The 25,010-nt window shown below is 41.6% G+C and overlaps 1 protein-coding gene across 1 annotated transcript in view; it reads right to left on the bottom strand.

Annotated features, from left to right (window-relative positions):
- LOC121875819 overlaps window positions 1-25,010 on the bottom strand; it is an 89,718-nt gene that overhangs the window by 51,383 nt on the left and 13,325 nt on the right. The window contains exon 2 of the mRNA XM_042380512.1: window positions 162-380. Within this exon, the coding sequence (XP_042236446.1) occupies window positions 162-380 (219 nt within the window). The remainder of the gene's footprint in view (window positions 1-161; window positions 381-25,010) is intronic.

The following is a 25,010-nucleotide window of genomic DNA, read 5'->3' as shown; positions in this document are numbered from 1 at the left end:
AGGCTAATTGTTTTAGAAATGATGAATATTGTTTTTATAACATTACAATTCAGTGTAACCTCATTACTGTGCATTACATATAATTCTAACTCATTACAATACATTATATTTAATCTTAATCAATATACTGTGCATGGCAGCTTAATACACTTTGTCCTCACCGGTGCAAAAGACATTCTGTTGGTCCCATTCACCGTTGATGCAGTAGCTAAGACGCACTCTGTCGGAGCTCGAGTTCAGAAAAGGCTGGGAAGAAATTTGGCAAGAAAGTGCCCGTACCTCGCCCTTGGCCACCACATCCACTGTCACTCCGGTGTATTGATCAAAGACCTCGTCGGTGCAGGGAGTAGGGCTGTATTGTCCCACCACCAGTGTTAAGTCTACTTGGGAGAGAGATATAAAAGCAATATTAAAAGATCGTTGAAATAGCCATAATAATTGTATCATTACTTTCGTCTTAAATTTTAATTCTTAAATAAAAAAAACGGGAAAAATTACTTAAGGTAGAGCAAATATTTTGACGTGAAAAACTGTGAGTGAGGTGATGGAGATAATCAACACAACCATATTTATGAGTCATTTTATCAATGATATTTTATACATACATACATACATACATACATGCATAATATAATGGTTGCCCCTCGAAATCGAAATCGCCACCTAGGCGTGAATTTATTCAAGGTATAGAAGCTGTCGTGTCCTGTGGTGTAATGGCTAACATAATTGCCTCGCAAGCGAGTGGGCCCGGGTTCTATCCCGGGCAAGGTGAAACTGTGGGCAAGTTTCTTTATGCCATTTGCCTCTGTCTACCCAGCAGCCATTGGAAACCTGGATGTTAATCGATCTGCGGATCGGGTTTCGGAGTAATAGTTAGCCAGTGCTGTTGGCGAGTTGCCGGGTCTTCTCGGACTATTCCTTGACACTGGGTCATGCAGTTCGTTAACTTAGGGGGTGGTTGTGGTGTTGGTGACAGCTTCTACACCTTAAACAAATACACGCCTAGGTGGCCCTAGGGCCGGCCATGCTCGATTTAAAGGGACATCCATTATACATACATACATACATACATACATACATACATACATACATACATACAAACATCCTTGACCACCGAAGGGTCAAGGCGTACCTGGCGCTCCTCTGGGAGCAGCCAGGTCAACTGTTAAGTTGGCCCATACCAACTCCCTCCCCTGAACCCTCCTCCCCACAGGAATATCAACAAGTTCTCGCCAGAAGTTACAATTTCATTTAGGAAAGGGATGGGACCAGTGTTGAACAGAGGTGAACAGTGGTGAGCAGTGCTTAAATCAGTGAGAACAACTCGACAGTAACAGCCGAGTCGTACCCAAGTTAACGTTCACACAGTGAGGTCCCAGGAACCCAGTGATAACTGCCCGTGAGACCCAACAACAACCAGCGAGGTGTTAATCCGTCTACGAAAGGAAGGCCTGGGACCACACCTCACTCATATAACACCATCTGTGAGGGAATTACTACACCACGTCAGGTCCCTCATAACACCATCTGTGAGAGAATTACTACACCACGTGAGGTCCCTCATAATACCATCTGTGAGGGAATTACTACACCACGCCAGGCCTTTCATAACACCATCTGTGAGGGAATTCGTACACCACGTGAGGTCCCTCATAATACCATATGTGAGGGAATTACTACACCACGTCGAGCCCCTCATAACACCATCTGTGAGGGAATTCGTACACCACGTGATGCCCCTCATAACACCATCTGTCAGGGAATTACTACACCACGTGAGGTCCCTTATAGCACCATCTGTAAGGGAATTACTACACCACGGGATGCCCCTCATAACACCATCTGTGAGAGAATTACTACACCACGTGAGGTCAATCATAACACCATCTGTGAGGGAATTACTACACCACGTCAGGTCCCTCATAACACCATCTGTGAGGGAACTACTACACCACGTGAGATCCCTCCTAACACCATCTGGGAGGGAGTTACTACACTACGTGTTTGCTGTTTAACACCTACATTAATCTGTATGTTCACTGTATGTTCCTTCACCTTTCTCTAATGAAGGCGTTTGTTAAACCACCAATGTATGTAATAAGTCCTTTATATCCAATGTATAATTTCAGCCTTCGGGCTGCAGAACTTTTTCAATAAACCGATAATTAATTATTTTTATTATTATTTTTATTATTCATACTGTACGGTTGCCTCAAAGAGTTTCTTACCCACTGTGGTGATGTTTATTTTATTGTCGCAGCGACCCAATGCCAAATTTATGAATGAATGGGTAACAGTCTTGTAACGGTAGAGCTGATTAGTGGACAAGTTCGGGTGCTGGGCGTCAGCAGGGACGGGGGTTAGAGGGGTGGGGCGGTTCCTCTCCCTGTGGTAAAACTGAGAGGCCTCCCCGCCACCATACTTTAGTGTTAAATAAGTAATCCTCTTCAATTTTATTTTGATATTTCATGACTCTGAGCACACCTCTGAAGTCGAACCCCACCGCTGCCAAGACCACAGCACCTCACTCACACCACACTCCGCGATACAGGCCTACCACTATCTGCATTTATATTTAACAGTACTTATAATCTGTTTACAGTACTATGTTTGCCGGTTTTCCACGATTAAAATAAAACTCGTAGATTACACTGTATAGACATATATTCAGGTGGTGTCAGTGTGGTAGTGATGGGTCGACGCTAGTCAAGGCAGCAGCGCAGTCATTCATCGGGTTGATCACATCAAAGGTATTCTAAAGCTATTAAGTGAAGGGATGTATATTAGTTCTGATATAATTTTGTCTTTTTATGTATCAGTAAGAACCGACATTTCACACTTAATCAGTAAGGGCTCTCTATTGTTAGACATTAGGTGCACCTCTAATAAGGGGCCGTGAGCCACATTTACTGCAACTTATGATACATTAATACTGCCAACATGATATTTTAATGTCTGTGTTTTGTTTATTGGGTCGCCTACGTATGCTGTCGTTTACAGATCATTTATATATTGATTAAGTAGGCTAAAGGATAAGCTGGCTATTGGCCAATAGTCTAGCGCAGGTCCCTCCTGAGCTGCCGATTGTCATTACATGATATAACCGATTACGAAGTAAATTATTAGAATATCTAATACGGTAACTACCAGTCTTGCCGTCAGGTTGATATAAGCTTTGTTAGGGCTAGTCATAAATTATAATTTCTTTAGTAATGCAACAGGAATATACAGTATGGGCGCAGTGAGACACGACGCACCAGATATGGAGAGGCTATAAAATATATATGAGGGGCAATGAATGATATATCAGGAAATAGATAAAGGTAGATTCATTGATAGACCGGTAGATTGAGGTAGAGATGATTAGACAGGTAATGATAGCTAGATGGATAGAGAGAGAATAGAGAAGGGAGCCAAAGGGAGAGAAAGTAAAAGATAAAAATAAATGGGTAAAATGAATGGGTAAAGGAAACAAGAAAATATGAAAATATCGGGAGGAATGTGAAAGAGGTGTCTCCTCCATTGATGCCAAAAACACTCACTCAACTTGTAAATGAAACTAACCAAAGGTCTCGGCGAACAGCGAATCTTGAAAATGTCTGACATGTGTCCTACATCATAACTATTAACTTAGTGTCATGTATGAATTTGTGAGACTTACTCAATATATATGTTATGTTAGTTTTAGCTGAGCACTTACAGGGGATGGAGCGGTTTAAACAACCCAAATGAGCAATGTTTGGTCAATGATTGTTCTGTGTCGTCATTGTGTGTATCCTCTGGCCTTACCCGGGAGCCATACCCTGAAATACCAAACCCAAACCGGCGTACATTCCACCAGTTTCTCAAGTAAACTGAGGTTATTTAGTACTGGTGTTTGTTAACAATAATGGTCTAAGTGCTGCGTAAAAAAGGACTAAAAAACGTAACCAGATAAACTCTGAAATCCACGATGTATTTCGACTCTTAACCATGTACAGTATCAGTGCTATTTATCATCCACACCGCTGACACGTGTATCGGGTGTAACTGTAATATCCACACCATAAGATCACACTACTAGTTACCAGTGTGACCAGATCACACCAACAGTTATCAGTGTAGTGACTTGTTACTTACTATTTGATTCTTTAAAAATTACCACTTTTTTTTTTCATTGTCCAGACAAAGTAAAGCAAGTAATAATTGTGAGTGGTAGACAATAAGTTAATTTTGATAGTACCAACACAACAAGGGTTAAATCTATAATTAACCTTATCTGAATAAAAAACAAAAACAAAGAGTTATGAAATTAAAGAGATTTCTTGCTTGTAAAGGTGGTATTAAATGAATACTCAGATTAAATATACATATCCATAATTATTAATAAATGAATTGCACATACACGATCTAGTGATAACTTCTCACTAGGAGATCACTTGTCTATATAAATAAATAAATAAGTTTCAATGATAATTATATCTTTCTATGTATTATCTAACTAATTTCAAGCTTAGCTGAAACATAAGTCCTCGTTGCAAGTTGTATCATTACAGTGTTCGTCCACTGATATGTTAAAAAAAATACTTGGAACCTCTTTGCAAATCACAGTTTCAACTTTAAACTGCTACAATCTTAACAGCGCCACGTTAAATTTAATTTAAGTGCAAAGTTAAAAATGCTCCCCACATAAATCTGCTGTACACGTAAACCTCTGAAAATAATTATTATTTCCAGTTCCTAATATAGAAAATAATAATTCAGTTTAAATCGGTGAAGGTCACTTTATAAAGAATCATTAAGTAGCTAATTAATTCAGAGAAATAATACTTTAAATTAATCCCATTAAATAATAAAGTAATATTTGTTCTTTCACTGTTCATTTAAAAATGGAAACTATATCTTTCATAATTCACTGTTAAGTATGCCATGACGAATTACTTTGTCTCGCTTACAGAAATATTACTAACTTTGCATTTATCACTGATCAATAACTTAACAAAATAATAGTTATCTTATCATCTCTTGGGGGTATATTAATACTTATTTACAAAAACTATCAGAGGTAGACCAACGACACGTCTACTCTCCATGAAATCTTAGATGCTAATGATGTTCATATCCTGTTTATAATTCAAGCTTACCAATAATTATAATTTGCAAAGTTTCAGATTACTTATGTTCAATATTTTACTACATTTCTTTCCATAATAATTTTCTACAACTCATTTCAATGTTTAAAAGTCTCAAAAAACTCTTCCTAGATATTGTTACGAACCCCTTTCGCTGGTTACCAGCGGCCAAACCGTATATACAGAAGCAGTAGATATATCAATAAATGTCGTCGAATTACACCTAGCTGTCCCACCAGTCTCCAATAATTAATTTACAGACAAAACAAGAAGCAGGTAAATTTCCACCAGGTCACAGAAACACACTAGTGAACTTTATTCCTCTTTATAATCACTAAATCTTCCCCAAAACTGCTCACGGGGTAATTCTTCACAACCGGACATTTCACTTTGAATATATACAGCACAGTCAGCACACTATCTGTGTACAATTCCTTAGTCTTTTCACTTTTTATCGCTTACAACAATTCCACAATACTTAAATGCCAATTATCTCCGTCTGTCACTAGGCTTGTACTTCACACTTTGAGCAGAAACAGGTGACTACTTGACCAGATGATGATGATAATGATAATAAAGTACAGTAAAGTGGAAAATGACTTTACCATGGGAGAGGAGAGAGAGAGAGAAGAAAAGCAAAGAAACGGGAAGTAAAGTAGTAGGGAAAACAGGTGGGCTGTTCACCGAGCTGAGTCAAGGTGATTGGTTGGGGTGGTGGCCATAGAAAGGGGGGAGGGAGCTAAGCTAGCTAGACATTCATGAGTGTAATGTATTTATGTTTGTTAAATGGTGGTGTTATTTGTTCACTTATATGTATAAAGTGGGTCTTGTTCTTCTATATTAGCATGGAGGCTCTTGGGCCACCAACTGTGTGTTCTTGAGGTTTCTTCTTTTAACTGGGAGAATATTGGGTACTCCAACTCGTCAAGTTTGCTCCAAACTCTCTGAGCTTGGCTATGTGTGTACGTGTGTTCAGTGGTTTGATATTGTATAGTTCGTGAAGTTCCTGTATTTTGGTGGTGTATTGGGGGAGTTGCTTTGGTGCTCTACAGATAGCTTTGTTTTGTACTGATTGAAGTTTAAGTTGGTTGGTTCTGCTGATCGTGCTGAGTGGTATTGGTGGGTACTCCAGGTGGGCGCGGACAAGTGCTGTGAATAGGTGTAGCTGGACGTTGGTGTCCATTTAGCTGAATCTTCGTAGTTTTGTGAGTTATGATTGGGCAAGCGTTTTACGTTATGTGTTTTGCTGTGCCTGTTCTTGTTATTGTGAGTCCCAGTATTTTGCCTTCGTTGTAGTATTGTATAGGTTCGTTTTTTACTGTGATTGGTGCTGGGTTTGTTTTAGCAATGTGAATGATCTTTAGTTTCTGTGTAATGGCTTGGATTTTCCACTTTTGTTCATAATAGTTAATTTGCTCGATGGCGTGGGCTGTTTTTTGTGCCATCATCTGTTTGGCCTTGCCTGGATGCCGGATGATTTGGGTGACGTCGTCGGCATAGGTTATGTATTCTCCGTGAGTAGGAGGTGGTATGTCCGACGTGTATATCGTGTAGAGTGTTGGCGAGAGGTTACTTCCCTGTGGTACTCCGCTGTATAACTTGATACTTAGGCCTATGTGGTTACCAATGATGATTTTTACCTCTCTGTTATCAAGGAAGTCACAAAGAAAAGAAGTGAAGTTGTTGGGGAGTTCGTGGTTGGTTATTTTGTATTTGAACCCCAAGTACTAGACCTTGTCGAATGCTTTTGCTACGTCCCTTAATACTACTTTGCATTGATCTCTATTGGCTATGTTTTCGTAAATTAGGACTATGGCTGTATGGGTTACTTTATGTTTTCTAAATCCGTGCTGCCTGGGATTGTATTTCCCTTCAAGTTCGAGGTGTGTTTTCAGTCGGTGGTTCATGATTTTTTCCAGGTCTTTTCCCGGTGTTTCTAGAAGAGAAATTGGTCTGTAGTATGATACTTGAGTGGGGGATTTACCTTGTTTTGGTATAAGTCTGATGCTCCCTGTTTTTAATTTCCTTGCAAAAGTAACCAGAGGCAAGTGATGCATTAAAATGTTTCTGAACTGGTGTATCATGCTGCTTGGTCGATGCTGGAGTATGAGTTTGCGTATTTTACTGATGTCTGGGGCTTTGTTCTTGAAACCGTTTATTGCTCTGAGTATTTCGTCTGTGGTGATTGGTTTGATCAGTGAGGGTAGATCGTCAAGAGTGTTTATGTCTATATTGGGACTCGGTTGCCAGATGAGGGTTATGTCTACATTGGGACTCGGTTGCCAGATGAGGGTTATGTGTGTCAAGTGATTGGTTACTTGTCTCTCGGTGTTCATACAGAAGTTCAGGTTGTCTTCGAGGCTTATTTGAAATATTTTGCTCCAGTATTTCCTGACTTCAGGTTCGTGTTCTTTGGGTTCGGTTAATTTGGTTTGGTTGCTGTTTAGAATATAGTTTGATTCGTTACTGGAGATTCCCATTAGGAGTTTCATTTTCCACCAGAATTGTTTCGGGTTGTGGTAAATTGCTTCTGTGTCTGTTATTAGTTTCTCCCAGTTATTCATATATGTTTCTTTGGACATGTTTCTTAGTTGTTCGTGTATGGTGTTATATTGTCGTCTGTATTCTGGGGGTCATCCTTGTTCTTTGATTAATTTTATTAAGTTACTGAATTGTGTCTGCAGAATTCTTGATTGGTGTGAGTATTGGGGGTGTGGTAATGCTCGGTGAGTGGTCTTAGGTATGTGGTGTTCCATTGCTTGGCTCACGTTTTCGTACCATATCTCTAGTGTGTTGTCTATTTGTGAGGTGTGCTTGTTGTGAAGTTAGGTGATTTGTTTAACTTCTTTTTTAATTCCTCCCAGTTGGACCGGCTGTAGCTGTATCTCGACCTATCAGGAATCTGTATTGGCGACGTGGAAAGTGTGGTTAGGATAGGGAGATTGGTCACTGGTGGTTATTGGGCCGGGTTCTATTAACAGGTTAAGATGGCGATGCTGGTTTGTTAGTACTATGTCTGGATGCCCGATGTGACCTGCTCTGATGTATGTGGGGAATTCCGGGCCAAGGTGTATTGCGTTGCCGTGGTTCAATTATGTGCTTAGGTTCTGCCCTACGGCGTTGTTGTCCTGGTGCCCCAAGACGCGGTGTCATGCATTTAGGTCACCCAGAAAATATGCTGGTACAATTCTTCTCATCAGCCTAAGCATGTCTGCTAGTGGAAATATGGGTGTTCTCGGAGGGAGGTAACAGGTGCCGATTATGATGGGTCCTGTTGGGCTGTTTATTTTAATGGCGAGAAAATTTTCTTGGAATGAGTTGTGTATATTGTGTTGTATGTTCCGTTTAATGGCTTATTATTATTATTTTTTTTTTTTACGGGGATTACCCCACCCGGGCACAGGTCACTGACCCACATCGGAGCCTGGGGGGCAAAAATGTAATAATAATAATAATAATAATAATAATAATAATAATAATAATAATAATAATAATAATAATAATAATAATAATAATAATAATAATAATAGTAATAATAATATGTCATGGGTTGCGTTAGGCTTACCCACGCAACCAACTCCAAAGTTTGTTTTACCAGAGATAAGGTACCCGGCGAGGCATAACTGGGACATGTATTTTTAAATTAGTGTATGTCAGCCAGCCTTTAGGGGGGTGGGCAGTGAAACAGTGTTGTACTGTTCATCGCTTCACACCCAAAAACCTCATTTTAGGTAGTACCCCCTGAGCCATGGGTTAGTTAAGACGTCGTCTCCATCCTCTCCCTCCTGAAAGGGGACGGGACACCACACCACACAGAGTCCTTCACCGCCACTCCGTCCTATGAACCGTCGTCGACACGAGACTAAGTGTGTTAACCTAGGTCGTTATCCCCGTGGAAATATCACGTGTGGATGCCTGGTTGCGACAAGAGCAATCCAGGCTGGCCCATCAAACCTACAGTAAATGGTTAATTAATTCACGCTTACAGAGTTCTCCTGCACGACACCCGTCTACAGTGACCGTGATCGACACGAGATTATGTGTGTTAACCTAGGTTTGTTATCCCCGTGGAAATATCACGTGTGGAAGCCTGGTTGCGACAAAAGCAATCCAGGCTGGTCTATTGCACCTAATGGTTAATTCAAGTCACGCTTACCAGTTCTACTTGCCGCGACAACCGTCCACAGTGACTGTCAGTGACGCGAGACTATGTGTGGTAACCCAAGAGTACCTTTTTGTTGTTATGGCCGTGGGAAGAAGTTCTTGTGATGAAGCCTGGTTGCGACAAAAGCAATCCAGGCTGGTCTATTGCACCTAAATGGTTAATTCAAGTCACGCTTACAGAGTTCTCCTGCACGACACCATGTGTGGTAACCCAAGAGTACTTTTTGTTGCTGTGGCCCGTGGAAAGAAGTCCTTGTGCGGAAGCCTGGTTGCAACAAAAGCAATCCAGGCTGGCAGTAAATGTATCACTTGAAAAATTAAGGCTCTGTTAAGTTATACCCATAGTAGAGTAATCACATGTGTCCCCAAGTTAAAATTCTCTTTTAGAAGATTAATTTTATTACAGCGTGAACGTGAGTGAATCATATTTCCATGCAAATTGTAAATCATTGTATGGAAGCTTGACAAGTAAATGTAAGTGCAATTATCTGCCCGTATCTGTGATCCTATCTTATTATTACTAAAGGTAATGACTGATTGGTTATGACAAAGTATAACCAGCAACTTAGATAGATGTTGAAATTAAATGAATCCATTAAATCATCATTTATCAAGTATAAATCATGGAATGTCGAGTGGTGGAGTGAACTTCTACGTAGATACGCCATAATCTCCTGTAAGTAATCAGTGTGAAGGTATCGGACTCTACGGTAAGAAATAAGAAATACGACATATTATTATCTTTATATAATATAATCCACTCCTACTACCACCGATTCTTCTTGGTGGACCGATCCACCCCAAAACCATGACATAATAATAATAATAATACTGTAATAATAATAATAATAATAAATACAAAAATTAAGAAAATCAAAAGTGAGAATCAATGTTTGTATGTTGTGTTGTCAATGGTAAGAGAAACAATTGAGACCCTGCAATTGTGTGTAAATGAGGCAGAAGTCAGATCAGCAAACTGGGACTTGGTCACAATTTTTGCGATGCCATATGGCAGCAGGGTCTACCATTAGACAATACATTATGCTTCCAATATCTTCCCAGGCGGTAGTACCTCCCTGTTTGGTAGCTGCTTACTACCTACTACCTGTATGGTAATTTCATCATGTCATGGGTCTTGACTGTTTTTTTGGTAGACTGTGTAGTTAAATATTTAAAATTTTCCAAGTTTTTTCTTGCCATGCGAATTTAGGAGGATAATATCTGGGTCTATGTTACGGTATGTTATATAGTTCGATAGCTCTCTGTGGGTTGTTCCATGCTAAAACATTGTGCTGGATTATTTTAAGTTTGTTTATTATGAAGGCTGATGCCTAGAGCTGGTTTGCGCCATTTTTGCTGACCGGTCTTCCCCTGACACCCTCCTGTCCGTCAGCAGGCCCAGACAGATTTTTTTTCACGATGACTGATCAACTCTATCCTGTTGTCTCTTGTGACGATTCTTCCTTTCTTAATTAGTGTTTCAATGTGTGTGTCTTCTATGTTTTTGTCTGTGTATGTGTATTTTATCATGTCTTGCCTTATTTTTTGCCATGAGCCTTTCTGTTGAGCGTATGAGGGAGCTGTAGACCAATTTCGTCTCATGGGTCTTCATTCTCCGTGATCTTTCTGGGTGACGGTGGTGGTACCATAGTTCCTGTTTTATTATTTTTTGGGGTGCTGAATTTGGCAGCGTGTTCTGTTTTTGTAACGATTTCATCTTCGTACTCCATCGTTACCTCTTCGTTTGCTGACTCGGGGTGTATGTCGGGGATAACCTGTGCTTGGGTCGATGGTTCTTAGATTGCGGTGCTCTCTGGTTATTGGTTTGTATGTCAAGTTGAATATTTCAGTATTGGGCACGTCGTTTGGGAATGCCATGCCTGGTAGGTTGTTGGCGGCGAACATGTCCCTTACTGCCTTGGCAAAAGTTCCAGGTCTGGGCTATGTTCATGATGTGGGAGTGGATTATGGAGGTCATTATTTTTATGGAAAGGTTATTTCCAAATTGAAGCAAAATAGGTTGCTTTGTGAGGGGTGGTGTGGTGACTTTTTAGAGGACCTTCGTCGTTTCTTTGGTTAACTTTGTCACAGCTGAATACGTCCTGTTTTGCTGTTCCCATGTCTTCTCCCTCCCCTTCTTCTTTTGGCTAACTATTGCTTTTCGTTTGGGGCAACGAGCAGCCAGTGTTCTGTGCTTTCCTTCAGAGTTTAAGCATTTGGTGGTGTCTTTGTTTTTACATTCCTTAAAGGTGTGCCCTTTGTTTCCGCATTCTGAGCAGTACTTTGTCTACTTGTTAGGGCAGTCTGTAACCGTGTGTGTGTGTCGGTAACAGTTCCAGCATGGGGTAAGGAGGAAGAATTCCTCCTGCTCCACCCGGCTGCTGCTGACATAGTTGTAGGAGAGACAAAGTCCCTCCTGGATTGCTCTTTGGGCCAAGGCTATTTCTGTGAATCTTTTCTTGAGCATGGGGGTAGTCTGGGCAGCTTGATCACTTCCTCCACCTTGGGCCATTGGTTCCTATGTTCTATGTCGGATACCAATTGCTGTTCACTTGCATCCTCGGTGATCGCTTTATCTAATCGTTTGACAACAATTGATTTCCTTGCTCAGAGTTGTAGAGGGACTGCAACTTTAGACTTTGTGCTCTCGCTCGACAGGAGTAAATCGACATCTTTCTCGGTCAGGCACAGGGCGATGAAGGAGTCCTTGGTGATGATGAGGTTTAATATTTTGAGGAGTAGTGTTGCACCAAGGAGTCTTGCCAGTTCTGCTTTCCTTTCATCAGACAGTACGTGGTGGACAGGCCACCGTTGCGTGGGGTGAAAAAGGAAAACCTACCTATTCCAGGAGAGGAGCTTGTCACTGGAATTACAACACCTCCCACCGCCACTTGTTGGTCGAGTGGTCGTAGAGTGGTTCCCGCGACTCTCTCCCGGAAGCCCGTCAAGGGAGCCTACTACCCTAGTGTTAATGAATGCTCACTTATAGACTTGAGCGAGTGTACCTATTCGGGGGGGGGGAGGGTGATTCAGGATTGCGACCCTTCCCTAGGTGGACCAGCACGATTACGGTTACCCAGAAAGGCTCGGCGGAGGGATAGGTTCTGTGCCCCTGCCCCTATTCGTGTTCACAAACTCCTGGGAGGGAGGTGAACAGTTACAGGGAGGACCCAAGGACGAATACACCTCTAGGGTACAGGTCCCCAGGCCAGAGTGAAAAAGAAGGAAGATCAAAGGAAAAACAGCCGTTACAGTAAGCCGTTAGAGAGCACCCAATCTGTACCGCCTGTGATCAGGAGACACCCCTGAGTTGTGGAGCGACACAGAAAGTGCTTTGTCTGGAACAAGCTTCCCAAGTGTTTAAGTGGTGGTGAGTGGCGTTAAGTGATGGTTAGTGAGGTGGTCGTTTACGTTCAGGTCGTCAACAGTTTGAGACAAAGGCTGGCTGGCTTTGGCGGTGAAGGGTATGGAGAGAGATTCTATCACGGCGAAGGCTGACTGGCTGTATATATACCTCTCGCCAGACGCTCCTAGAACATCCTAGCATCGCCCAGGCGTTGCAGGTCGGAACGAGACACGCCTGGGAAGTTATAGAATGTTCTACTCTGATCGAGGCTTAGAATACGGAAGTAAATCATAACATAGGTAATGCATCAATATATACAAGAAAATCTCCCATAACTTGCCAAAAAAACAGTTGCTTGGAATAGATAATAATCAGAACACCTAGTTCAAAAAAATTTTAATTCTGAATTATACCTCGGCGTAACGCTACCCCCTCCCTAACCCTAGTGTCGTCCCGACACACTCATTCACTATATACATGACAATCCTGAAACTTGGTAGGTCTCCTCTTTTTCCGCTGCTGCCGCCGACGTACTGGGGATGTCTTCAGAGTCCTCCCTTGGCACAGCAACCTCAGTCACATCCTCAGATCTGCTCCCCACGTCCAATTCCGCTAAGAGGGAACAGTGCTCCTCTTCCTTGTCCATGGTCGGGTTCCCCGGATCAGTACGGTTTTGATTTCTTTCAGAATCTCCAGTCTGGTCCTCGTCGATGGTAGGTGACTGCTCCTCAGAGTCTTCACTGGTGTATTGCCCTGTCCCATGATACTGCCACAGACGATCGACGTGGACTACCTTCGGCTGAGCCTTCTTCTTCCCCTGATCCAGTAGGTCACATCTGGAAGGCATTCCAGTACATGTATGGTCCTGCCCATGAACTCAGCAACTTATGTGACTGACCCTTCTTCCGCAGAAGATTATACAGCCAGACCTTATCAACGTCCTTGTAACAGACCTGGCTTGCTTTAACATCATGGTTGTTTGAGCCGGGTTTTGATATCAAACGATCTCACTTGTTAACACTTGCCTGAATGAGTGTAGAGTAGTCGCTGGTACCTTTGATGAAGCTGGGTGAGATAATAGCCGTAGATTTGAGTCATTGAGTCGTCCCGGCCCTGGGTTAAACTTGTAATTATCTTAGCTTGTAAGTATACACAAGTGTACACAGGTTCTGTTATCTTCATTTGTGGTTCCTTGGTTTAATGTAAACACACGTGGTGATTTTCTGGATATATTGGATGCTCTGGTAGTTACAGATTTGTTTGTTGACAGACAACTGAGCATTAGCTATTAGCTTGTAATTAGCTTATATAATTAGAAAGAGATACAGCCTTGGGAGCTATGCTCGCACACGTCTCTTTGGTACGGTGTTTGGCTGTGAACTGGTGAACTGTGTGAAACTGTGAACTATGCGAACCTCTCTCTGTCTGCTTGTAAGGGGGTATGTAATCTATACGTCAACAGCGAGATAAGAGGCTACACTTCACAGGCCTACTCTCATGGAGGCCTGGGGACATATATTTATGGGTTGTAACCTGAATCTGTGTGAAACTACAAATGTTTATGTGTGCTGTCCACCCTAGGAGGTGTGACAGAACAAATGCTTATATAGCTGTATGCTCAATAGTCTGGGTGATAGAATGTATATAATGGATATATGTCCTTAGCCCATATTTATATAATACTAATTGATAAGGGCTGGAACATTGCTCGGCTACCACCCACCGAGTTCCACACAGTTTAAATCCATGCAGATAAGCCCTATGTGTACCTAACCTTGTTATAATGTGTGTGCTAAGCTGCGATCTTCAACCTTGTGTAACTGGTGGTTGAGATTCAATGAACTTGCCTACAGTGCCTTTCTAAATGTTTCTGCTTGAACAAAATACTCGTATACTGAATAACACAAATGGTAAAGGTTGGTATCACAAGGCTTGATTTCACAAATCTTTAGATATTAAAAATGAATAATAATTGCAAAGTATACAAAAATGTTTTACTTCTATAAGAAATTGTTTTTATTTTTTTTTTATTAGAACTTATAATGAGTTTACTGAACATTGACTATTGGTTTTATGTATTTATAAAATCATTAATTCAAATTCACGTAGGAAGGAAAAATTTTCATGGGTTGGCAACGTTTTATAGGGAAATGGCTAGTAACTTGTTAATTGTCTGGCCTCAGCTAGTAACCATTAACTTGCTCGTATCCTGACACAGCAAAATTAATCTGTTCTCTGTAGGAAGAATTAAAATACAAAAATACTGAACATTATGAAGGCGTGCATGGACACAGATCTAGGTGTGAAGATATTGATGAATGTGTATGCTGAGCATAATAGTATATGCTAGTGTCATTATGACGACCTACAGTGTATCAGCATTTCCTGATCATCTGCAGCTATTAAGATTAGTCATTCACTACTAGAAGAAGTTCAGTTTGTTTAACCAATGTCAAAACTGTCAGTTTATTTTATTAGGATTAGTCCCATATATCATGCATTAAACTTAGAAGTAGAAAACAATAGGATATGCATACAAGAATAACATCATAGATAGGGGTTAATTACAGATCTCTCTTGGCTATCCGCAAAGCGTCAAGGAAATTAATAACAGCTTGTGATATATAACATTCATATTTCTGAGCTTGTAGTATACAGACGTGCATCTATCTACGCTTAATCTGTACGTGCAAAACGTAGTTTCATGCGATACTCACTGGATACAGTTTGTGTATTTGTAGTGTTTACGACCTGCGTAGGTACGTCTTGGGCGTCTTGGTTTTCATTTTGTGCAGACGTACTGTAGAGTCTACTGTAGGAACGTCGTGTACAATGGTGGGAAGCAAGTCAGAGCTCACCTTTTTTAATCTATCCACGTGTACTACGTCGGTAATTTGAGTATCTGATTTCAGTATTTTGAATTTGTTACCGTGCTCTTTGACAGTTATCAGGAAGGGTCCTGAAAATGTCGGCGAAAGTTTAGAGATTCTTTCAGGTTCTCTCATCATGACAGCGTCGCCTATTTGAAGCTTGATTGGCTCAGCATGATTATGTTGTGTGTAAATCATTTCAGCGAGCGATGCTGCTAATTGTTTACGCACTTTTCCATGGATGTCAGTGAAGGTATTGATTTACTTCTTTGCATAATCATCCATGTTATATACAGGTTGTTTAGGTCCTGTAAGTATGTCATAGGGTAACCTTTTATCGGTCCCATATATGATATAGTAAGGTGCTTTGCCTGTGAAGCTATTTATTGACCCATTTATTGACGCTGCTACTTGAGGTAACCAATCCTCCCATGCTACCTGCATTGGATTCACTATATGTCTGAGAATCTCTAGGATTTTGCGGTTGGTCCGCTCAACTAGGCCATTTGATTGTGGGTGATAAGCTGCTGTGAAGCTTTGTTGAATGCCGTATTGTTGGTATATGGTTGCAAGAAGATGATTCTTAAATTCTGATCCGTTGTCGGATAGAATAACCTTAGGTGTAGTGAACGGACATATGAGATGCGTCACTAAGGCGTGTGCCACAGTCTCCGCGGATTTATCCTCCAAGGGATCTAGAATCACGAATCTAGAGAAGTGATCAACACACTCAAGTATGTAGCTAGAGCCTTGATGACTTTTTGGCAGTTGCAATAAGTCGATTGCGACTGTGTCGAATGGACGTTCGGGCGTCGGGTATTCGAGAATTGGAGCAGGGTGCATCGTAGTTCCCTTGTGTTGAGCACAAGATAAACAATTAGCTCGATATCCCTTTTCATTGTACTCCAATAGTAAGATTTTCTTATTTCTGCAAAACATTTGTCACGCCCTGGATGGCCTTCTTGAGGTGTATTGTGGTACAGAGTGAGTACCGTGTCTCGTAGGTTGTCAGGTACGACAATTTGTGTGACAGTATCCTGCACTGTTTTTGTTGTACGGTTCAGTATGTCTTGTTGCAGTTCAAACTGCTTGAACGGAAGAGGTAACTTTGGTAGATTGTCCTCCTCACCTGATTCTAGAGCATAAATTACTTTAGACCACATTGGATCGTGCCGTTGTTCCTCTCTTAATTTTTGTGGAGTGAACAAGGGTATTGGTATGACTGGAGCTATGTGTCTAGACAGTGCCTCGGTAACCACATTCGCGCGTCCCAGTAAGTGTTTAAGGACGGGTTCGAATTCTTGAATGGTCAAGCACCAACGTGCAAGTCTGCCAGAGAGGTTCTTTCCATGGAATAACTCCGTTACTGCTGCATGATCCGTATAGACTGTTATTTGATAACCAAATATCACATCTTTGAACTTCCTTGATGACCAGACCACAGCTAACGCCTCTAGATGAGTTACTGAATAGCTTGTTTCTGCATCATTAAGTTTACGGCTTGCATAAGCAATTACTCTATTTTTCCCTCTTGTGTCTATCTGCATGAGAACAGCTCCTAGCCCTTGTCCGGAGGCGTCGGTGCACAGGGTGAAAGGTTGAGTGTAATCAGGAAATGCCAAAACTGGTGCATTGGTCAATGCTTCCTTTCATGCATTAAAGCTGTTTTCCTGTTCATTGTTCCAAACAAATGTTGCATCTTTTTTTAGTAATTTTGTCAGCGGGGCGGCTAACTTAGCATACCCGTGAATGAATGAGCGATAGTAGCCGGAAAGTCCGAGGAAACCACGCACTTTGTCTACATTTGTTCAACTGCTTTAACTTTGCAGTCCATAGTATGGATGCCGTTCCCATCAACTACGTGTCCAAGGAATTGAACTTTAGATTTGAGAAATTCGCATTGAGAGAGCTTAATTTTCAAACCCGCTTTATGAAGATTTTTAAACACTTCACGTAATTTGATAAGATGACTGTTTACATCTTTGCTTACAATAATCAAATCATCTAGATAAGCATAAACTGTATTGCCAATCATTCCTGCAAACAATGTATTAATCATTCGTTTAAATGTAAATGGCGCATTTCATAGTCCAAATGGCATTCTTAAAAATGTTGAGTACCTGTTAGGACTGCAGATACTATGCTCCAATCTTTAGTAAGTTTGGGCTCGTGGACAACCTTCCTCGTACCTGTTGAGTTAGTTATCACTTTCACATTTGTGCTGAGCATTGGATGTGAATTTTGCATAGCATGGTATGTAGTGCTATTAAATGTTATAGTATGTCGACTAGGTTGGACATCTATATTATTTTGTTTTAGTGTTTGAAGACCTAATAATCCATCAGCTGGTAGAGAAAAATCTTTTACAACATAAAACTCAGCTAGAAAGATTTCACTGGAATCACAAAAACCTATAGGTAATGTAATGACTCCCATAATATCTAAATGTTGGCCTGATACTCCGGAGAGATCGACATCAGTAGGTCTTATTTGCCATTTATTGTCAGGAGAACGTCGATTCAATTCAGTAAATGACGTTAACGAGATAACATTAACGCACGCTCCTGTATCTATGTCTAAAGAGAGCTTGGTGTTACCTGCACTCACTGGTATTGTCAATACTTCAACTTTACTTAGTGCAGCGATCAATGACGCTGTCATGGAAGCATTGTTAGTTATATGTGGTCTTATCCCTGGTCGTGTTGGACATGGCGCAAATCTTCCCCCGACGGATTTTGAATTTGCCGCCGTTGATTGCGCTCTAAATAATCCTGCCTGCATTGCTGCAGAATTACACAATCCTCTGAACGGTGTGATGTAGAATGATGTAGTAAACACCACTGGTCACTTTTGGTTTCAGAAGCGTTGTAGGTCTTGCTTACTGCATTTGGATTTAACTTTTGATTTTGATTTTTGAAGTTGCTTCTCTTGGCTTTGTTAAACTGATAGGTATTACCGTCTTGTGGTGCATAGAAACAGTCTTCAGTCCTATGATTCTGTTTCTTGCAAATTTTACAAACAGTGTTTTGTTTAGGTTTGGTACCTGTTTCTTTTTTAACCTTAATTGGTGCTGTTGCCACCGGTGCAATGGTTCTAGCACAAGGTATGTATGGGGTTCTCTGTATTATCTTTTCTGCATAATCTGTGAGTTTTTCTGACTGGGAGTAATTTTCCCTTTTAGCTTGTTTAAACTCTATTTCTTGAATAAGAATTATAAATTGGATATACTCGATAAGACGATACACGTTTTCCTCACTCATGGTACGGTTGTTTTCCCACCAATCAGAAGCGGAGAAGTGTGTTTTCGCGTCGTCATAAGCTTGTCCCGCCATGGACTGTGCCATGAAGAGGTCCTGTGTTTGGATTCGCGTTAATGTTCTGCTTACCATTCTAAAAACCCATGTAAGATGACTGTCACCTCCACCTTGATCAAAAAATCGTATCAAATTTCTTTTGAACTCATCTTATGTTGATCTAGTAAAGGCTGAAGCATTCATTAGGTTACTTGCGCGACATGCCGGTTTAATGTGACCACGGACGAATGCTTTACGATCCTCGTCATCTTGGACATTATTATGTCTCATCGCATCCTCACATGCTCTGAGAAATGCGAATACATTATAGTTAGGTTCTTCCCCTGTGAAGTCTCGAATCCGATCATGGTGTGGTAATATTTTCCACACATTAGTTGCTTGCATCACTGGGTTAGTCATGTTAGTGGTTATGGGTTTACTAGTTAATGGGAATGCTGGTAAATTACTCGTGCATTGATCAGAAGATGTCGTTATTTGTTTTATCTATGATTGCTTCACTAACTTCTATTGAAGTGTTTGCTGTTAGTTCAGGTTCAATGACTTGTAATTCATGCGCCCCTTCGAGTTCACATGTGTCAGCGTTAACAGTGTCATGAGGTACAGTGTCACTTGAATCACCATCTAAGCCTTCATTAAGTTGGTCGCTTAACAATATATTAATGATCCATAAATGTTTCTTAGATTTAAATATTTAATAACTTTGCCAATCCATTCACACTAAGGTAATGTGAAATGTAATTTTAGTGATAATTAATTGTATAAGTTATTTTTCCATTAATTGTTACAAGGCACTTGATAATTAATAATCTATCACGATGTCTACCGTGTGAAGATATGTTTTAAATATTATGTAATATGTGTATATATAACTAATGAGTGTTTGTGAAATACCTAATACCGTAGAGTTGATTGTAGTATCTTGGAGAAATCATCTTGTTTACATATCGTCAGCTGGGCTGGGTGTATGACGTAGTCGTCCAGATGGCGCCGCTCTCGATGACGTCACTGTTGGAGGTTCTCTACTCACAACATCTGTTCTGGTCCAGGTCGATGAGGGTTAGGTCGATAGGTCGATGAGAATGATGAGTCGACAGGTCGATGGGGGTTAGGTCGATACGTGATATCCTGAGAAGGTACCGCTGGGTTTCTGCTTATCGCCTTCCTGTCAAGGTGACTAATGGCTCTGGTAAACCATACACATCTGCTCTGTCTTGAGGGTTTTCTGAATGGTTAAGTGTTGTTACCACTTAAGAGTTAGTGTTGTTACCACTTACAAGTTATTGTTACCACTTGTACTGGTACACAGTTAAAGTAACTTGTTATTTGTTACTTGTAGTAGTCACTTATTTGTTGTGTTACTTTATAAGTATTTTTATTTTTTTGGTACTTATAAAGTTTTCTCTCTAATTCACTAGAAATCACTGGAACTTTGAAGCATTGATCAAGTTTATTGTAGATTCGATTTCCATTGCTGACACCATTGCTTGGGCCGGGTTTTGGTATCAAACGATCTCACTTGTTAACACTTGCCTGAATGAGTGTAGAGTAGTCGCTGGTACCTTTGATGAAGCTGGGTGAGATAATATGTAATCTCACGTTGTTTCACCTTTGGTGTAGTCGTAGATTTGAGTCGTTGAGTCGTTGAGTCGTCCCAGCCGCCCTGGGTTAAACTTGTAATTATCTTAGCTTATAAGTATACAGGTACACAAGTGTACACAGGTTCTGTTATCTTCATTTGTGGTTCCTTGGTTTAATGTAAACACACGTGGTGATTTTCTAGTTATATTGGATGCTCTGGTAATTACAGAATTGTTTGTTGACAGACTACTGAGCATTAGCTATTAGCTTGTAATTAGCTTATATAATTAGAGAGATATTCAGCCTGGGAGCTATGCTCGCACACGTCTCTTTGGTACGGTGTCTGGCTGTGAACTGGTGAACTGAGTGAAACTGTGAACTATGCGAACCTCTCTCTGTCTGCTTGTAAGGGGGTATGTAATCTATACGTCAACAGCGAGATAAGAGGCTACACTCCACAGGCCTACTCTCATGGAGGCCTGGGGACATATATTTATGGGTTGTAACCTGAATCTGTGTGAAACTACAAATGTTTATGTGTGCTGTCCACCCTAGGAGGTGTGACAGAACAAATGCTTATATAGTTGTATGCTCAATAGTCTGGGTGATAGAATGTATATAATGGATATATGTCCTTAGCCCATATTTATATAATACTAATTGATAAGGGCTGGAACATGGTTGCGCTTCATCACTCCACCCGAAAACTCCAGAACTCCTTGAACTTGATGGTGGACCTCTGTTAACCTTTCTTGGAGGCTTTTGACGTAACTGGTGGTTTCTTCGGGTAGTTATTCATCAAGTGGTCTTCTTGTCAGCAGGTTCACTGGTAGCCGCAGTTCGTGAACCAGCATCAATTTTGGCGGTACGTATCCAGTTGACTCGTGGACAACCGACCTATACGCCACCAGCAGAGCAGGCAAATTCTGATCCCATTCTGTCTGCCTTTCGACACAGTACTTAGCCAGTTCTTCTCCCTAGGTCCAATTAAACTGTTCTACCATTCCGTCTGACTGTGGCCGAAGTGGAGTGGTCTTAGTCTTTCTTATGCCCAATAGTTTACAGCACTCACTGAACACAGCTGACTCAAAGTTTCTGCCCTGGTTCGACTGCAACTCGTGGGGCACACCAAACCGGCAGAATAACTGGTCAACCAGCACCCTAGCAACAGTCGTGGCTTCCTGATTGGGGATGGCATATGCTTCTGGCCATTTAGTGAAACAGTGCATGGCCACACAGATGTACCTATTCCCATATGCAGTGAGTGACAGAGGTCCCGCAGTATTCACTGCTACCATCTCCATTGGCGTGCCTGCATTGTACAAATGAAGTGGGACACGCATGTGTAGCTTTGGTCCCTTCTTGACGCAGCAGATATTGCATGAACGGCACCATCTTTCCACATCCTTTCGTATGCCAAACCAGTAAATCCTTTGCCGCAGGCAACTCAGGGTCTTCTTCACTCCCAGATGTCCACTGGCTGCATTGTTGTACATCTCTCCCAGGATATCTGATCTCATCTTCCAGGGAAGTACTGTCTGTCAGTATCTGATGAGGCCATCTATACTCACCCTCTGGCACTGCAGCAGACCATCCTTCAGCCGAAGAGCATCTCACTGAGCCCAGTAGTTTTTAGTCGTAGGACTTGCTCCAGAGATCGTCTCCCATGCTGGCTGCACTGAGCTCTGGCTCATCCACTCGACCACTGGTCGCAGGTCTTGGTCTTCCAGCTGCAGCTTCTCAGAGCCTTCCCCAGCAACGGCTGGATCCTCCTCCGCTATAGTGCGACTACACTTCTTGAGAACTGCCTCTCTCCGGCAATACTGCCAGTTGTCCTTCTGGATTCCTCAGGGTTGTAAGCCACCTCAGTGCTGCGTGGTCAGTCCATACAGGTAGGATAAAAAACTCTAAATTCCTTACCACAGCCAAGAGTTCCTTTATAGTCACACAATAATTTTTCTCTGGAGGGCTTAACCTCTTGCTGTAGTATGCCACTATGTACAGTCTCGTTCAAGATTCTTCGTACACTGCTGGAGACAGCTGGCAACTCAAGGCCGTTTGTTTACTATAATACGTAGTAAAAATAATGAATGAATGTAAAAGTGATCGGTGATTGGTTACTTAGTTCCCTGTTGCTTAATTTATGGTTGGGCTTTGTTGCTAGTATATACTGTTAATTTGATTTTAAAATGGATAGAGCAATGGGTCAACCTATATGAATTCATGTTTAGACAATTAAACATAAATATAAATCGGGAAGTATGTTAAAGAACATCATGCATCGGGCACAGCTGTGTGAAGGCTGTTTATGAGGTTGCCTGTTTATCATTAATTTATACGAATATTATCTTCAAACGTTTAATCTATTTCGGGTAATTAATCCAGTCGTATTTAACCGATGCCAAACAGACTTCTTTCTAAAGACGCTGATTTCATGCAACACAAACTGTTGTTTTAATTCTCTGTGGGATTAAGCAGAATCATCGGTAAAACCAACCTCCAGAAGGAGGACCTCAAAAAAATAACTCTAGAAGCCATAGCCACCGAGACACCGGCTGATGCAGCATCATACTTCACAGACGGCTCGGTGGATCCAAAACATCATACATCCGGAGCGGCCTTCTACACCCAAGGTCAGACCCTCCGATGGAGACTTTCTAATGATTGCTCCACCCTACAAACAGAGTTGGTAGCAATCTCAAAGGCCCTACAACACGCTGCAACACAACACAACAAGTCCATCATAATTCACACGGACTCGAAATCGGCCATGCAGGCGCTGCAACACAGCCAACCAAGAGACAACGTCCACATCATAACCTCGATCCTCGCACATCTACAGGAATTCCAAAGACAAAACCGCCCAGTCGTCTTACACTGGATTCCCAGTCATGTAGGGATCGGGGGAAACGACGTGGCAGACGAAGCAGCCAAGGCAGCTACACGTTCTAGTAGCGTACACATTCAAGTTCCAGCAAGAGTGCAACAGATCAAGAATCACCTCAGAAAGACTAGCAAGATCCACATCAAAAAGAGCTTCCTTCACGCATTTAACGCTGGTTCCCAATCAGCCAAATGGTACCTGGCGGCTACAAAAGGGGAACCACCTTTCGCGGACAAGAAAACACCAAGACAAACCCAAGTCAGCCTTCATCGACTACGACTAGGGTACAAGTGCTCCTGGCAGATTATCGGAAATCACGTCATGGAATGCACCTACTGTCAGGAGCCAGCAGCCAACCCACTTGAACACTATCTCCTCGACTGCGAAGTCACACAAGACCTCCGAAACAGAACTCAAAACTTCCAAGAAGCACACACAACACCAGCGGCCACTCTAACAAGAAAGGCCCAAACAAACCACAATCACCACCTTCTCCGGGTCATCACACGATACCCACCACCCAGATAGCTTAGAAAGTATCCTCTCCCAGCAAGTGCGGACCCCAGTTCGGAGGGCGCGCCACTCCGAAACTGACCACGTCCAAGAGTGGGGGTTGGTGGTAAGCGTCCACTGATCGGGGGTCCGCTCACACTTGCAACCTGCAGTATCCTTCCATATCTGCACGTAGGACAACCTACAATCCCAATCCGGTCTGGCTGCTCCAGGAGCTCCAGCCGGAACCACCGAACGGGCCGCCTATAGGCAAAGGCCCGTGTCGGACTATGGTCCGACACTCTCAACAACAACATCATATCATTATATCATAGCTGGATGATCGTCATACTCGGTTCCGAGTGACAGCAAAGTAGTGGTGGTAGTAGTAGTAGTTCTTCTGTAGCTTCTGCCACTATTCCCAGAGTTACCTGGTTGGCGGGTATATCACAAAATTGGGCTACTTTTGTGTCTAGTTGGCGCTCAACTTTTGGCCGAGGCGAGTTGGCGGTTCTTTTGGCCGTTTTCTACTCAAGTTGGCCTTATTGAATAAAGTATTATATCTAATAAATACGTAACCAGTAGCAGAAATATGCCATTTTTGTAAAGTTTTGTTCCTTAACGTTCCCACAACGGTCACTTGTGGTAAGCCAATACTTTTGACAATTCCTCGTCATTGGCAAGAACGACACTTGGTGTCTGGGCCTTGCTCGCCGACTCAGGTAAGATCTGGAATTAGTTCAAGATGAAACCTCGACCAGTTGTTATCAAAACTGTCTAAGCATTATTTTACAGTTAATTAAATTAGCAATTTTCAGATATACTGTACTTTGCGTATTGTAACATAACTTTACTAATTGTGGGTTGTTCATGTTTTTTTTTTACATTTTTGATAACTTGTATGATATTTGGGTAACTGTACAATTTGTCTAGTACAATGTGACAATTATAATCACTATATGATATTCTTTATTACTACTATTCTGTTAATATTATTATTCATAAATAAAATAAGCGTAAAACAAATTTAGCGGAAAGCTCTGAGTTTCCTTTACTGTTGGGAGGATTTTTATGTTTTTTTGAGTGAAAAATTATATTTACGCCTACTGCCATACAAATTATTAACAGTAATAAGCGTGCTTCAAAATCTGCTACAATGAGTTCATGTAGACAAGCATGTCACTTGCAAACTCAAGTTGTGGTGGAAATGTGAGGAAAGATCCAGTGGTTGCTGTCAGGGGAGTAAGATGA

The sequence above is a fragment of the Homarus americanus genome, unplaced genomic scaffold (genome assembly GCF_018991925.1).
Source record: "Homarus americanus isolate GMGI-L3 unplaced genomic scaffold, GMGI_Hamer_2.0 scaffold40145, whole genome shotgun sequence".
In the NCBI taxonomy this organism is placed as follows: Eukaryota; Metazoa; Arthropoda; class Malacostraca; order Decapoda; family Nephropidae; genus Homarus; species Homarus americanus.
This window is presented reverse-complemented; position numbering and strand designations above follow the sequence as displayed.